The 14210-nt window shown below is 48.0% G+C and overlaps 1 protein-coding gene across 1 annotated transcript in view; it reads right to left on the bottom strand.

Moving 5' to 3' along the window:
• Window positions 1-14210, bottom strand: part of LOC147636403 (Aldolase-type TIM barrel family protein) — a 78669-nt gene that overhangs the window by 23183 nt on the left and 41276 nt on the right. Inside the window, exon 7 of the mRNA XM_086801848.1 lies at window positions 6199-6277. Coding sequence (XP_086657974.1) covers window positions 6199-6277 — 79 coding nt within the window. The remainder of the gene's footprint in view (window positions 1-6198; window positions 6278-14210) is intronic.

Below are 14210 nucleotides of genomic sequence, written 5' to 3'. Positions count from 1 at the left end.
CACTGCAATTTGCTGCAATTTTGCCCGAATGTGCGATTTCTCACATCATACAGCATGTATGAATGCTTAATTGCACAATTACATCAAAAGCCCCAAATTTTGACATCCAATCTCCTGTAAATTGATCCTAATTGTGACCAATGTCACCCAATTTTGTCAATTTTGCTCAAAAATTGAGCAATTTGGCACCTGTACCTGCTCAATTGATGATTGTACCTGCTCAATTGCAAATCCCAAAAGAAATTGAAGCAAATACCTCGTAATTTCTGATTGCAGGAGAAGGGGAGGCGTCGAATTTGCTCTGATGAGGTGCTGCTGCAGAAATCTGATGCTACTGTTCGTGCAGACCTTTGTAGTCGGGCATTGGATGACAGGCGAATGACAGTTCAAGGGATTGTGGGTTCGTGTCCCACCGGGCGTGCCAGGAGGTTGTCTTCTTTCTCCACCTCGCCTACTCGCGTTTGCTGTTGACGCTGCCCCACGGCTGCATCCAGTATTGCAGGGCAGCGTGTAGGCGGCCTCTCTCACCCCACCAGGCAGCGGCAACGTGTAGGCGAATTCTTTAGCGTGGAGTCAAACTGACAGGCGACGGGCTCCACCTCCTTCACCACTTCGCGCAGGCCTCCTCTACGCCCAGCAGCAAGCCGTCTAACGTCTAGTAGCTTTACGCTTTGTGGCCAGGCGTCTACACGCTTCCCCATGATGTCCACCTGTCGTGCGCTATTGTGCGCTTGGTGTTGCTTATGCTGCTGCAGGCGCTGCTGCTGCTGCTATAGGCGCCTGGCTGCGCCTGGTTGGCTGGGCAACCCGCTCAGCTGCCTGGCTATTGGCTAACTGCGCTAGGCAGCCTGGGCAACCTTAGCTGGGCTGCATGGACTGGGCAAGGCGACCAGTTGGGCAGAATGGACAGTGCGACCAGTAGAGAAATCAGCGCCAAGAGGGAGAGGATCAAGACAGCTACCTAAGCTCTGATACCAGTTGAATGGGAGAATTAATTAGGGTTAGGTTTCATGTGGGAGACATACACAGAGAAGCAAGGGAGAAAGAGAGAGAGAGTTGTGGGGATAAGTCAACTCAAGCATTGAGTGTGTGACTCCCCTATCACACATGTATATTGCACTAGTACACATAGTGCACTTAGTACATTAAAAGTACTAAGTGTACTATGTACTATAACTTATGGGCTTGTACACACTATAAGGGTGGGCATAATGCCTTTACCCCAACAGGGAGTTGGTTCCGAGGCCGTCAAAACGGTCTGTCATTGGTGTCAAGTGGATCTACAAGACCAAGTATACGTCTGATGGGTCAGTGGACAAGCAAAAGGCCAGACTTGTGGCTAAGGGCTATGCTCAGTGGCCAAGCATCGACTATGTCATGTGCATGAAATGCCATTGACATTCTCTCGAGTAGTCCAGAAAGGGCAGCCAGAAAAAGACCAGAGTTTAGGAGCATGCTATAGTTTGGAGCCAGTGTTGGACTTGGAGCAAGGCATGGAAAGGATGGAAGGCTCTGTCGGCTACACAAGAGGCTGTCAACTGCAGGACAGAGCTGTCGGCTGCACACAAGAGAGGTGGCTGGACCAGATTTAGGCGGCTGCAAACAAGCGCTTCAGCGTTTATGGAAAACAGGTTTAGTCCTCTACCCGACCAGCTTTTATGGAGAAGATGCCAAGTTGGCTGGCCGACCAGCAGTCGGCCAGTTCTCCTTGTGTCCAAAGGGGCTATAAATAGCATATGTGCTCATGGGATAGATCATTCATTCCTCTAGGGAATGGGTCCTTAGAGTAGGACAAATTTTGGTGTTTACCACCTTTTATGCAAGGCAGCCTATGGCTGTAGATTAGGTATCTTTTTGTGCCATATGAAATATACTGAATTTTCCAACATATCTATCTCTCTCTCTCTACTCTCCCTTCTGTCTGTGTTTTTGCATCAGCATGTTCTGAGTGGTGTTTAGGGCTGAAAGAAGACCCCCAGAGCTTCCGCGTGTTACATTGGTATCAGAGCATCAGGCTCAGCAAAGCTAAACACTGATTCAGTCCCATATGATGGTGTACAGGTCCAAGGTACAGGAAAGTACACGGATACGAAGCCCAAGGCAGGGAACACAGGAACGGGAAGAGCTCCCAGAAGGTTTGTGGGGATGGCAATCCTGTGAGCTAGATAGGTTCTCAGGCAACGCTCCCAAGGGAGGATTATCCTCCAAGGGGTGATGTGAGAGTGCCAGACTCATGTCTCGGGAATGAAGACCAAGACAGTGTTCAGAGTCAGGGCAGGAATGGATTGGGGACTGGAGGGAACAGATGCATAGATCTTATTCAGAGTCAGAGTGGTTTTGGAGACCGGGCCGGGTTTTCACAGAAAAGGGTTGCCAGAGACAGATGGATGACAAAGGGATTCAGGGAACAGAATGGGATGATGACACTCATCCAAGAACAGGTTGGAATCCCGTCATCAAGTTTAGCAGAGGGGAATGTCATGTGCATGAAATGCCATGGACATTCTCTGGAGCTAGTCCAGAAGGGGCAGCCAAAAAAAAGACCAGAGTTTAGGAGCATGCTACAGTTTGGAGTCAGTGTTGGACTTGGAGCAAGGCATGGGAAGGATGGAAGGCTCTGTCGGCTGCACAGGAGGCTGTCAGCCGCCGCAGGACAGAGCTGTCGGCTGCGCACAGAAGAGGCGACTGGACAAGATTTAAGCGGCTGCAAACAAGCGCTTCAACGTTTATGGAAAACAGGTTTAGCCGGCTGCCCGACCAGCTTTTATGGAGAAGATGCTCAGTTGGCTGGCCGACCAGCAGTTGGCCACTTCTCCTTGTGTCCAAAGGGGCTATAAATAGCATATGTGCTCATGGGATAGATCATTCATTCCTCTAGGGAATGGATCCTTAGAGTAGGACAGATTTTGGTGTTTCCCACCTTTTATGCAAGGCAGCCTATGGCTGTAGATTAGGTATCTTTTTGTACCATATGAAATATATTGAATTTTTCAGCATCTCTCTCTCTCTACTCTCCCTTCTGTCTTCGTTTTTGCATCAGCATGTTCTCAGTGGTGTTTAGGGCTGAAAGAAGACCCCCAGAGCTTCCGCGTGTTACAGACTATGAGGACACTTTTGCACCGACAGCGAGGATGACCACGATTCGGACAGTTCTTGCCTGCGGTCTTCTCCCTGTCTTCTGGAGCCATCTTCACCTAATTGTATATGTTGAAGCCATCTAAAATGGAGTACATTTCCTTTTTGGCTACCTCATCTAATAAAGAGTCCGTGAATGGGAGTGGAAAGGGATCTGAGTTAGTTGCGGCATTGAGCTTGCGGTAGTCCACACACAGATTCTATTTTTCATATTCTTTTTGGGGACTACCATGATCGGGGATATCTAGGAGGCATTTTACACTGGCACTATGAAACCCACTCTCAGTAATTTGTCAATTTCTTCTTTTACTCATTTTGCACAATTTGGGCTCATTCTATACCACCTCTGCTATCCTAACAAGTTGATGCTGTGCTAGAACAATTTAGGGTCAATGCCCTCCATGTCTTTGTAAGTATGACCAAGCTTGCCTCTTCTCAGCAGTGGTCGGTGTATCAGATGGATGTAATATCTACATTCCTAAATGGTGACTTGCAGGAGGAGATGTATGTTGAGCAACCTCCAAGCTTTGAGGTTTTGGGATCAAAGGGTATGGTTTACAGGTTACGGAAGGCCTTGTATGGTCTTAAAAGATTGATTCCTTCTTTCTGTGAAAAAGGTTTCCAAAGATCAGTTGCAAATCCGAACATGTATCTCTTTCAGGAACGCAGTGTGGTCACCTTGATTATCCTCTATGTGGATGATCTTATTCTCACTGGCGATCATGTGGAGCACATAGCTGTGACGAAGGCTGCCTTGTCAAAGGAGTTTGAGATGACAGATTCAGGCTTACTCCATTTCTTTTTGGGATTGGAGATTTGGCAGTCCCAGAGGGGGTTCTTTGTTTCTCAGTAGCGGTATGTTCATGAGTTGCTAGAGGCCATTGGGATGGAGAATTGCAAGCCTATTTCATCTCCGATGGACCCGAATACCAAACTTACAATACATGATCCTTGTGAGCAGGTTGATGCCTCCCTTGTATCGAAAGCTTGTTGGTTCATTGATTTGGTTGCTGAACACTAGATTGGACTTGAGTTTTCTAGTGGGGATGTAGAGCTCATTTATGCAAACACCTTTGAAGACTCATTGGGACACAAGATTACGGATCTTGCGGTATGGTATCAACAGGGTACGAAGGATCTTGGACTCTTCTAACATTGGAGGGGGAACGAAGGACCAAGTCAGTCTCCAAGGTTGGAGTGACTCTCATTGGAAAGGAGATCAAGACACGAGGAGATCTACATCAGGCTACGGATTTACCCTTGGCTCAGGAGCTATTTCTTGCAGCAGCAAGAGGCAGGCAACTATTGCCTTGTCTTCTCTGAGGCAGAGTACCGGGCGCTGCTTGTGAGGTGGTGTGGCTGCGGAGGTAACTTGGCGAGATTGGGTTTCCTCAGAAGGAACCCACGATCACCCAGTGCGATAACCAGAGCTGTATAGCTATTGCTCGGAACCTGGACTTCCATGCCTAGACCAAGCACATAGAGATACAATATCACTTTGTTCATGAGAAGATTTTCGCTGGTGACATCTTGCTTATCTATTGTTCGACGGAGGACAATGCGGCGGACCTCTTCACGAAGCCTCTACCTCAACAGATCCTCCGTCAGCACTCCAGCTCACCGGGGTTGGTTCCACATCCAGGAGCTAAGAGGGGGTGTTAGCAGTCATCTCCTGTTTGTACCATATTACTCAGTAGGAGTGAGGGCCTCTATTGTGGGTGTGCCCGCCTAGTTAGGAATTTTCTCCATTTTTCCTCATTGTCCATGTTTTCACTATTTTTCTGGCCGTGGAGGTCTGTACTGTGCTAGCCAACCTGATCTATTCACTGGCCAACTGATGTTTATCAGCCAACTTTGATTCAGGTGCTGGCCAACCAGTATTTTCCAATCGTGGAGATAGTATTCTGTTGTCGGCCTATTTTGTTGTGGCCGACCAACAGCCCAGGGTGGTATATAAAGCACCCTTGCCTCCCACACCATTGTTGTACCGGATCCTTTGTATATAGTAGAGTTTATACAGCTTCTCTCTCTCCTACAGTTCTGTGTTTCTCTCTCTCGTAGTAGTTTGTCTCATTTCCGCTGCCCATTCCGACAAGGGACACAAAGCAATGTTGTAGATTACGTGATAAGTGGCCAAAAATACAATCTAAGATGAACCCTATAATGAAATAAGGGTGGGTTCACACCTAGAGTGCACAAGGGAAAAAACTCCTCTTATGGAGGGTAAAAAGTGCCCCGACTGGTCCTACTAGAGTTCACCCATCACGGCCATGGCATAGATGTCTACAATTTGGAACCGTGACCAGCAAGGGGATGAAAGAAGAAAAGCTGAAAATCTGAAGCATTGGATTCATTATCGACACAAGACAACGAAAAACATCACAACCCAAGTACTCATCACCATGCGACCCGGACGTAAGTTAGCATATTACAATGCTCTAGACAAGCACCCTGGGTAGGATTACTATGAGGAATTTTGAGACCCCACAGTGACCGGCATACGGTCCAAGAGCTTAGAGGGCATACCACGGTGAGTAGGTAGTTTGAGGAGTGTCTTGGGAGGATTGTCCCTCGAGCACTCTCCAAGACTTGGTTCCAGGGTTTCAATGATCAGGCCAGAGCCCTTGGAATGGATTTGTATGACGTTTTCATTGTATTTCATCATTTGGTTTTGTCCTTAGAAATCTGGTGACCCTACTTGGCACCCTCCCGTGTGTACTTGTAAAATACTCCTGTCTCTAATAAAGAGGTGGAGATCGATCCGACCTGGCTCTAATGTGGTGTCAAATTATCTAACACCATTTTGTTTTTGTTTTTGAATATGTGAATGGTTTTGATTATGCTATTATTATATAATCTTTTTTATAGCTAAGCGCTTCATTACGCCTCGTGTCTGCTTTCAAAGTGCATATCAAATGATTGTAAAGACATGATATTGAAAAGCCTTTTTTCTTTTCTTTTGAGTAAATAAAGAATTGCACAAGAAAAGAGCAATCATATTAGTTGTCCAAAGTTCATATATAAATCAAAACACTATCAAACTCTTGTGTATATGTCTCATACCAAGATCTCGGTTGTTTATTCCAATCAATTTAATGCCCTCAATGCCCAACACACGATCAAGCTCTTGTGTATTGTGGACCTATGACATAAAACCAACATCAAACTAATCTATTTAGCAATTTCATTATATTGATCCCATGAAAAGCAAGATTTGTAGGTTATTGAAAGAAATTGCAATTTAGTAGTCAAAAAAATCAAATTCCATGAAAAAGATAAAGAGAGCCTTGCACAAAAAGAAAAAAAAATCACCAAAGCGACCTACTACCTTTGATAAACAAAATATAGCAACAAAAGTTTTCCAAAGTGTCCCTTCTGAGGTTCTAGATGAGCCCAAAACGGAGGTGATCAATGAGGCACAATACTGATTTTGCAGCAGATAATCATCCATTGCTTCAAGCATGTCCCCGGCCATAAAAGGTGTTGGTATTTGATTTTCAAGATCATGGGACACACAAATCTGTTTGGCTTGACCATGAATTCTTCACCGAATGTCCGGCATTGATGACAAACTACTTCGAGATAATATAGATCCCATCAACAAGCTGAGCAAGAGGGGATGTCACATGCATCCTACACTTGAATGCCACCTAGACATTGACACTAACCCCTGAATGATGATATGTGGTACATGTGCATATGAATCATATGAGTGGTGCCCATATGGAGTCCAAGGCATGATAAGATGTTTTAGACATGTGTATGGTGCAACATATGTAAACCGGCCTTGGTCTTCGAACAAAACCAAAGGGTGGTGCGAAAACAAACTTGCACACAAATCACTTCAACACCTAGAAAAGAAAAACAAACAGGGGGAGCTAGAGTGCTCTTGCAAACAGTACACGAACACCGATTGGCCCCAAAACGCAATGGCGCCCCTTGCGGTATTTCTTTAATTGATTATAAGAGCTTTGATTACGATAAGGCTAGAAACTCAGCCGTCACAGTAGAACCCCTGAAGCCTGCAAAGTCCCTACATCATGGCTTCTTGTTCACTCGGCATCCACAAACAAGTCCAGCCATTGTTCACATCAAACGACTCCCACACATTGAGTCCTGCATACAAAAGCTTTCTCCCATGATCAAGGCCGCCACAACCATCCATAGCCTCTCACCCTATGAACACATCACACCCTGACACATCCAATGCTCCTGCACCGTCACAACGACTCCAAACTGTTTCCCAAGAGAGAACTCGCATCACAGCATAGCATACCATACAGTCGACACACCTGTACCAACCCCCTCTACCTTCCAAGGGTACTATCCATCTCAGCCATGGATTTCCCGACCCCTGTCCAATCAGCAGCAAGGCTGTACCAAAATGTATACACTGCCTGCATGTGACCTATCTCCTAGTGAAACCAAAAACATGTTTCCTCGAGAAACCTACGACCTGTTTCCACATGAAACCCTTAGGCTTGTTTCCCCTTGAAACCTTTGTCTTGTTTCCACACAGAACTATACACAGCGCCATTCAAAGACAGTGCCAACAACGGCATACATCCAGTGACTTGTTTCCTCATGAAACATCTGGAAACATAGATACGCCCACAACTGTAGGTCCCTCTGTTCCTTTCAAGCAGGAAGAAAGCAATCTGCTCTATGAACATGCACCCATGCGAGCTTGCATCACTTCCATGCCAAGAAACACATCCAAGTGACCTATACTTGCAGCCAACCAAAATAGCCCATAAACAGTTCCTGGAATCCACTCTCCAAGCTGCCAAACCCCTCCTCCCAAGAGAGAGAGAGAGAGAAAGAAAGAAAGAAAGATTGTATTAACGTCTCTCTCAGGCCAAAGAGAACTGGCCTATGAGACAAAACCATGTACAATGTATGTGGTATCTCTGAATATCAGATGGTGCTCAGTGCACAATACAACAACTAGAAGAAAACTAAAAGAAAACTGCTACTGTGAGGTCAGGATGTATGTACATATATAAAGATGGAGCACTACTGGGGTAAATGCACAAGTATATGCCAGGGTGATACAACGATGCTCAATGCAGGCATGCTCCTAGTCAGCTCCATCCTGTGGTGAGGGGGGGGTGTAATATGTCATACATGTCAGCGCTAGTTGTAATGATATGCAAGATGGCCGCCAGATCAATTGGTCCCAGCTGTCCTCTCTCCTGTAGTCGCCTCTAGTGTCGTGCCTGAATGTCCCTGATCATATGTCGATGTCTGTGGGAAGGTCGGTATCCGGGCGCTCGTGGCCGCAATGCTCGAGTCTCCTCTGCTCTCCTCAAAGTGACTCCTCGGCCCATCACTATGGGATCTGGCATGGCTGTCCTCTGGAGGAAGAAATCGGTCAGCTGAGTCTGTCAAATCTGGGCTCTCCTCTCTCCTGACTAGAGTAACCTGCTCTCTGTGTCTATATATCTCTAGTAAGAAGCGCCCAAGTACTTGTTGGTGTGATATCTGCAGGATGGACTGAAAAGATGTGTCTGCTCCTCTGAAGAGAGTACGGTAGGCGGCTCTGATCCCATCATAATATGGACATTTGCATACAAAGTGTGACTCGCTCTCCACATCTTCGCTGCATAATCTCTCCTCCCACGGGATGCGGATTGCTCATCCAGCCTCAATCTCCAGGGGGTGTGATGAAACTCGGAGCTGTCCAATCACTACTCTCAGAGCATGTGGAAGATATAGATCCATGTAGTGCGGTCTCTGAATGAAACCATCATAAGTCAAGCATCAAGAAATGATCTTTGTAGTATGCCATCTTCGTACGAAGAGGCTGTGATGGTGTCACCCATATGCGCATGATATGTCTCTGAATCAACTCCTGCCTGATGACTCTATTCCTCTCAGTGTGTGAGGGAGAGGTGTGGGGCATGTAGATCATACTGGGTAGGTGGTAGTCGGTCCATATCATACCCAAAACTCTAGAGCCACTGGACTACCTGTGTATACCATGAGCGACTGTCCTTTGACTCTGCAAGCTGCCTGGATGCCTCAAAAGCAATGCGCGGGAGTTGGTCCACCGGCATGTCACTGAGTCTGTGCAAGAAACATCCTGTCTGAAAGAGTGCCTCCACTAGCATCGGTGGTGCAGCAAACTCTGCTCTCACAATGTCATGGGGAACGGAACCATCCGGGATAGCAGTATGACCTGTGGGCGCTCTATCTGGCTCCATGTGGAGGCTGCCAAGCCTGGTGTCCAAACTGGGGCTGCGTACATCAGGGCTGGGGTGACTTAAGTGTCAAAAAGTCACCCTTTTGTACAAGGCTCCTGGAAATGTGCCTGATGGCTCTGTCTCTCTAGCATAGCCAAGGCTGCATAGGCTCGGGTGAGTCAATCATGGGCTGCCTGCGTCATAGAGAATTGCCCGGCTCTGCTAGTGAATGTAATCCCCAAATATACATAAGATGTAGAGACCTCTACTTGGCTGCCCTCAAACATAAAAACAGATCTCCTCCTCATTGCTAGCGATGTATGGAAGATCATAACCTTGGTTTTCCCAAGGTTCACTGTGAGGCCTCTGTCTCTGCAGAAAAGCTCTAGAGCCCCTAGATGCTGCTGTAGTCCCTCCTGTGTCTCTGAAATCAGAATAATGTCATCTGCATATAGCATAATATGTACCTGTGTGTCCGAGATCTACCCGCCGACTCCACCTCCTCGCTGAATATAGTCTGCTACCTCGTCGATGTATAGCCCGAAGAGGGTGGGAGATAGTGGGCATCCTTGCTTCACACCAACGGTGCTAGCAAAGTCTGCAGACATACCTCCTGGGCATCTGACCCTGGCTGCCACACTCTCATAAAGAGCATAAATTCCCCACATCATCTCTGTAGGTACTCCTAGTGTCATGAGTCTCTGAAAGAGCCGCTCTCGAGGAACCGTATTGAACGCTTTGCGAAAATCCACAAAGCAGCAATGTAAGCGCCTGCCCCGGCTCCTGGCCTGCTCTATCAGTATCTTGAGAGTGAAGACATGGTCAATGGTGGAGAAGCCTCGCCAGAAACCTGCCTGTCCAGGGGCTCGGAGACTGTGGGCCTCTGCATAGTGACTAAGCTCTGCCTCCAATACTGCCCCATATAATTTGGACAATGTATGACCAACCATGATAGTCCTGTAGTTGGCTGGGTCCATACGTCCCCAGCCTTATGTAATGAAAGGTGACAGAGTCTCTGCTGCATATATAAGGTGCTCTCCCTGGAGGCCTGTGTGATCCGCGGCTCTCCCATGCTGTAATCTCCGTATAGCTCTAGTGACCATCTCGCTGGTGAAGAAAGTAGGGGCTGTGGGGCGCTGCTCTGATGGCTGAGGGATAGGTGGCTGGGTTGGGATCTGGTATAGTCTCTCCGTGTAAGCATGCCATGTAGCGAGTCCTCTGTCGGTGTGGGTGGGGAAGGCTCCCTGAGCTGGAGCCACATCTGCATCCCGGCTCATTAGCAAGGAGAAAGAGAGCGAGAGAGAGAGAGAGAAAAGCGCATGGGCAAGGCTGCTGTCCAACCCACGCTCCCTACTGTCCAGCCCTGCCAGTCCTCAAAGAGCTGCGCTCCCTGCTCAGCTCTCCTTTTCCTGCAGCCCAGCCTGCCAGCCCCCTCATGAGAAAGAAGAAGGCAGCGTGTACGTGCTGTTCTGCCCGCCTGTGCTCCCTGCTGACCAGCCATCAAGAGAAAGCACCCAAGTCTCAGCGTACCACCCTGCCCGCCAGCCAAAAGCACCCCAGTCTGCTGGCCTAACCAACCTGCCAACCTTTTTGCAAGGAAGGAGAAGAAGGCGTGCTGTTCAGCCCTATGCGCCGCCTGCCATGCCATCTGCTCGCCCCTCTCCAAGAGAGAGAGAGAGAGAGCCAAAGCGCGTGTGCAGTCCCCACTGTTTTTCCATCAGAAAAGGGAGGCATGTCTCTGGAGTCCAGCCCTTTGTGTGCCAAGCGAGAGAGAGAGTGGGTGAGCCTGCTGAGCTGTGCGCTGCCCTGAAGTTTGCCCGCCTGTGCTCCCTGGTGACCAGCCGTCAAAGAGAAAGCATCCAAGTCTGCTGGTCCGACCAGCCTGCCAGCCTTCTTCACGAGCTAAAAAGCACACCACCCCCAATAATAGCATAAACCCTCCAAAAAAGGCCACGATTCACCAAAAAGAGTGTTCTTTTATTTTAACCTTTGTCCCCTCCAACCTTTGTTCCCATGGGTTATGAGAAGGGACTTTAATTATTCATTTGGCCCCAAACTGGTGCCATTCACACTGTCCACCATGTCCCCGTGCACACTTGCATACTATCACGAGAAAAACACAAGGTTGTGACAACATAACTATTATGCGGAAACGCGCTTATTGATGATTAATATTAAGCAACAACAAAGATTAACACTAACTACATGCACGATGATGACACAAAGAAATATAGAGAAGGGAAAGAGAGAGAGAGACTTTATCTAACCTACTCCTACTATATATTACTGAATGAATTAAGTAATTACAATGATTGGCAAAGATCCCAATCAAATATGAGCCTCGAATTATACAATATGTATACACTGATGCTTATTGTCCTCCTATGTGCGTTAATGGAAAATGTCAACTTGCAGGTGTATGTGACCATAGTTGCAATTAAACGCGTTTCATTCCATCTGAATGAAACGAAACGTTTCATTGGAATGAAACGCGTTTCTTTCATGCTGCATGGGAAAACCTACATTTTTCAACGTTTTATATCCAGAGTGTCACGATTGTGACGTATATATGTATCAGATACCCTCTTCATTGCTGATTCCTGTTGCACATGCAAAGAGTAACCAGCCAAGGGAACCCCTACCCTCGATTGGTTGCGACTCTTCGCCAAAGGATGTACCTCTTCATCGAATAGCCACATCCCTTCGACGAATGGTTGTATCCCTTGATGAATGGTTGTGCCTCTACATCGAATAGACACATCCCTTAGCCTAAAGTTGTATCCTTTCGTCTATGGTCATGTCCTTTCGTCAAAGGACATGCCTCTTCAAATGTGTCTCTTCATCTCCTATATAAGAGACCTATTGTACTCAATTTAATTCAATTCAAGTCAATTCAATCTTCTCTCAAGTGTTCTCCTGAAGGCTCTTGTTCTCTAAGTTAAGTACTTAAGTAGTAATTAGTACACAATATGAGGGATTAACAACATAATCCTCACAGTGGTATCAGAGCAAAATTTTTCCTACCCATGGGTTGTGAAACCCTCACCCTCTCCGCGGCACTCCCTCGTCCACTCCTCTTCTCGGTGTTGTATGGAAGCAGCAGAGCAATGGTGGACTTGGTGTAAATCTTTGCCCATGGTGATGTAAATCAAAAAATATATATATTCCACACCCATACACACGCACCGTGTGTGTTTCAAAGAGGGAACCCTTGCTGTATACCTGGACTACCCCCCTCCCTGCTGCCGGCGGTGGTGGTAGTTGTTCGCTGCATGGCAAGAAACCCCTCCCCTCTCTGCTGAGTATGGAACACCCCCCCCCCCCTCCTCGCTTCGTTCGCTGCAGGCCGTGAGCCCTTGCTCGCTTTGTGCAGCTGCCGACCATGAGCCCCTCGCCGCCGAATATCGACCGCCCTCCCCCTCTTCGCATAGTAGCTGGCGGCGCCTTTTCGAAGCGGCGCACCTTTGCTCCGGTCGGCTACATGATCCAGGCCCCGTCACCTTTACACCATTTTTTTTAAAAAAAAACTCAATAACATTGGCACTTGGGTCTCTACTTATAAAGAAGAAAGGACGTGCGCTAGTGTGAACCGAACCCCCCCCCCTTCCGTTCGCGTGTCAAGCGCCCCCTTTTCCGTTGGTGATTCGGCGACCATCCTCCCCCCAGCTGTCAGGATGCCGCCAACTACACGTTCGCCTGCATCCCCTCTCCCGGCTCTGCCCACGCCACACTGTGTGTGCGCTCTCGCCATCTACGTGCATGCTTCATGGACAATTTTCCGGAGGAGCCCGACATGCACATCTCCTACCTGAGTTACATCGATGAGATCCCCGAGGCTCTTCTTCCCGAACACAGCCCTCCTCGTGCGCCCACTCCGGAACCGGTGCCACTTTCCGCCGATGCTGGGTGGATTCCAAGTCTCCCGCACTCTCCTATCTCAGTAGCCTCGGCCTCACAGGTCTACCGCATACATGTCAGCAGCCCGCATGTAACCGAACTCGACACTTGGGCGATCTGGACTATCTTCCTCACCTGCGAGCCACTGCAACTTACTCATTTCGAGTACTTTCTGTCACGGTACCCTCAGTTGGCACACTTTCTTCCAGAGTGGAGTGTGGATGGCCTCCGCAATATCTCCTCCACGCGCACTCCTCTGACATTCTACTGCGAGATCTTCGTCTCCGATTATACTCCATTATCTCCGGTGCCCAGCTCTTTGGCAAAACCAAATGAAGAAGTGGAAGCAGACGAAGTAACCTCCGAGGACGATCCCTTTTGGGTGGACCTTTCCTGCTTCACCTCAGTACTCTCTCTGAGTTCTCGAGATGTCGACTTCGCACGACAATGTGCCACCCGCCGATCCTCAGATGGAGGCCTTGCAGATGACCACTCTTCAACAACAGATGGAAGACTTGCAACGGGCCCTTTTCGACGGTATGGCATCAATGCGATCACAAATGGAAGACATGCAACAACGGCACCAACACCAGCGGGAGGGATCCAGGTAGTCACAGCGAGCGCGTCGTTCGCGTTCTACAACATCATCATCATCATCGTCGGTGGGCCAACAAGACGATCCCTCAACTCCTCCCGATCCGACCGCCGAGGTAGACAATGTTGAACTCAAACTTTTGTATAAATTAATGACCACAGCACAGACAAGAAAGATGGATATCAAGTTACCTGAGCCCTACAATGGCCGCCGCGATAAGCGGTTAATCGATCACTGGCTCTACAAGATGGAGTTTTATTTCTCAAATACTGAATTGCCCGAAATCAAAAAAGGTGGCATTGGCCAGTACCCTCTTGAAAGATACCGCCTTCCTTTGGTGGCGACGCAGGATTTCAGATGGCAAGTCTACTCCGACGTGGGATAAATTCCGGCGTGCT

Source organism: Cibotium barometz, chromosome 8, assembly GCF_041138505.1.
Source record: "Cibotium barometz isolate CiBa-2024 chromosome 8, ASM4113850v1, whole genome shotgun sequence".
NCBI classification, from domain to species: domain Eukaryota; kingdom Viridiplantae; phylum Streptophyta; class Polypodiopsida; order Cyatheales; family Cibotiaceae; genus Cibotium; species Cibotium barometz.
The sequence above is the reverse complement of the archived record's forward strand: the minus strand, read 5'-3'. Positions and strand labels throughout refer to the sequence as shown.